The sequence below is a fragment of the Sinocyclocheilus anshuiensis genome, unplaced genomic scaffold, assembly GCF_001515605.1.
Source record: "Sinocyclocheilus anshuiensis isolate Anshui unplaced genomic scaffold, SAMN03320099.WGS_v1.1 scaffold3745, whole genome shotgun sequence".
Lineage (NCBI taxonomy): Eukaryota > Metazoa > Chordata > Actinopteri > Cypriniformes > Cyprinidae > Sinocyclocheilus > Sinocyclocheilus anshuiensis.
Window position 1 is genome coordinate 6,548 of NW_015547637.1, and position 2,533 is coordinate 9,080.

Sequence of the window (2,533 nt, forward strand, 5' to 3'; positions counted from 1 at the left end):
CGTGCGTCATCAATCCGTGCGTCGCCCGGATGTGACGTCATCCGGCCATCATGGCGGAGTCCGGTGAGTTTATGAACGTGAGGCGACGATTCAAGACAAACGAACAAGAAGAAGAAGACGACGAACAGAGTGAGAACACACACACACACACACACACTAAACTAAACATCAGTGGCTCTGACTGAGCTCTGCTCGACTCTCATCAGCGGTGTGTTTATCTCTCCGCCGCTGCTTCTTTGCACCGTGCGCAACACAAAAGCTCCTTTTATTGGTTTCTAAAGGCTTATACATGCTTGCTCCTGCATATGTTTCTAGCTTGTTACAGTATCATTGTTTCCGTTAGAAGAGCATCATATTAAATATGTGACTCCGTCGAGCGTTTCAAATATGTGCTGAAGACTCGCTCCTCTGCTGCCTTTAAAGGGGTCATATGATGCTTTTTTAAAGATCATTATTTGGTGTAACAGAATATGTTGACATGATTTAATGTTCAAAAAACACATTATTTTTCAAATACTGTACATTATTGTAGGTCCTCTATGCCCCGCCTCTCTCAAACACGTCGTTTTCAACAAAGCCCCTTCCTTTGACAAGCGCAGTCTGCTCTGATTGGCCAGCTGACCCAGTGCATTGTGATTGGCCGAACACCGGACGGTAGCTCTCCAGGATCAGGGTTGGAGATCCCTAATATAAGGTTACTGTAAATCAAAGGTTCTCAACTCCAACCTTGATCAATCTCACCAGCTTGTAACTTTGTAGCAATCCTGAAGACCTTGATTAGCTTGGTCAGGTGTGTTTGATTAGAGTTGGAGCTAAACTCGGCAGAAAAGTGGACCTCGAGGGCCAGAGTTGAGAACCCCTGCTGTAAATAGTCATTCAAAATGTTTCTACTTGCAATATACTATTTATGTATTGAAACAAACCATCATGACATTACAGTCATACTCATTCTTGGTTCACATTCTATCTAACAAACATTAACAGCAGACACTCAAGTTTATCTAAATGTTTAATGTGGTAATTTACCCTTACTCCTGGGGTGTCAAACTCAATTCCTGGAGGGCCAGAGCCCTGCAGAGTTTAGATTCAACCCTAATTAAACACACCTGATCCAACTAATCAAGTCCTTCAGGCTTATTTGAAAACTACATGGTATGTGTGTTGGAGCAGGGTTGGAACAAAACTCTGCAGGGCTCCGGCCCTCCAGTAATTGAGTTTGACACCCCTGTGTTAAAGGGTTCGTTCACCCAAACATGATAATCCGGTCGTTATTTACTCATTACAAACCTGTATGACTTTCCTTCTTCTGTGGAACATAAAAAAATATATTTTGAAGAATGCTGGGAACCGAACTGTTTTGGTTCCCATTGACTTCCGCTGTCATTTCAGAAAGTCAATGGGAACCAAACTGTCTGGTTGATTTTTGGGTGGACTGTTCCTTTAAAGCAGTGATGGTGCTCACATGATCCTGTACATGATGAACACACTGGATCCAGCAGAGCTGATGTGTGTGTGTTGTGCAGTATATTGAGTGTGTGTGTGTGTGTGTTGTGCAGTATATTGAGTGTGTGTATGTGTGTGTTGTGCTGTATATTGAGTGTGTTTGTGTGTTGTGCAGTATATTGAGTGTGTGTGTGTGTGAGTGAGTGAGTGAGTGTGTGTGTGTGTGTGTGTGTGTGAGAGAGAGAGAGAGTATGTGTGTGTTTGTGAGAGAGAGAGTGTGTGAATGTTCAGATGTTAAACCATTCTCTTTGTTGTCTTAATGCTTTGGCAATACAAAATGTATTTTTGTCATGCCAATAAAGCTATTTGAATTGAATTGAGTGTGTGTGTGTGAGAGAGAGAGAGAGTTTGTGTGTGTGAGAGCGAGTGTGTGTGTGTGCGCGTGTGTTGCAATTGTGGGTCTGTAAAGCACTATGGCCAGCTAGTGTTGTTTTTAAACGTGCTATGGGAATAAATTATTGATGATTTGATTGACAGTATCAATGATGTTGTTGTTGATCTTATTTTTGTTGTTGATGTTGTTGTGGTGTTGTATTGTTGTTGCTGTTGTTGATGTTATGGTGTTGATGTCGTTGTTGATGTTGTGGTGTTGTATTGTTGTGGTGTAGTGTTGTTGATGTTGTGGTGGTGTTGTATTGTTGTTGATGTTGTGGTGTTGTATTGTTGGTGTGGTGTGGTGTAGTGTTGTTGTTGTTGTTTATGTTGTGGTGGTGTGATGTTGTTGTTGTTGTTGTTGATGATGTGTTGTTGTTAGGGCTGCAAGATAAATCGCTGTAATCAGCGGTAAATCTCCATCACCTGCGGGCTTTCACATGGAGCAGCATTAACTACACAGAGCCGTTGTTCACCGACAAGCTGCGCAAAATATGAACGTGGTTTAGCGCAGCTTGTCGGTGAACAACGGCTCGGTGTAGTTAATGCTGCTCCATGTGAAAGCCCGCATGTGATGGAGATTTACCGCTGATTACAGAATGGCTTTACTGACAAGATGCGCGTTAAATATCGCAAGCGATTTATCGTGCAGCCCTAA

At 42.6% G+C, this 2,533-nt stretch overlaps 1 protein-coding gene across 3 annotated transcripts in view; it reads left to right on the forward strand.

The window, feature by feature from the left end:
* Positions 1 to 6: 6 nt before the first annotated feature.
* The window catches only part of tmem128 (transmembrane protein 128), an 8,695-nt gene continuing 6,168 nt past the window's right edge, over positions 7 to 2,533 (forward strand). For all 3 annotated transcript variants that reach the window (XR_001635688.1, XM_016503956.1, XM_016503957.1), the window contains exon 1: positions 7 to 129. Coding sequence is in view for 2 of the 3 variants with exons in the window: in XM_016503956.1 (XP_016359442.1) it covers positions 51 to 129 (79 nt within the window). In the remaining variant the exon portion in view is untranslated. The remainder of the gene's footprint in view (positions 130 to 2,533) is intronic.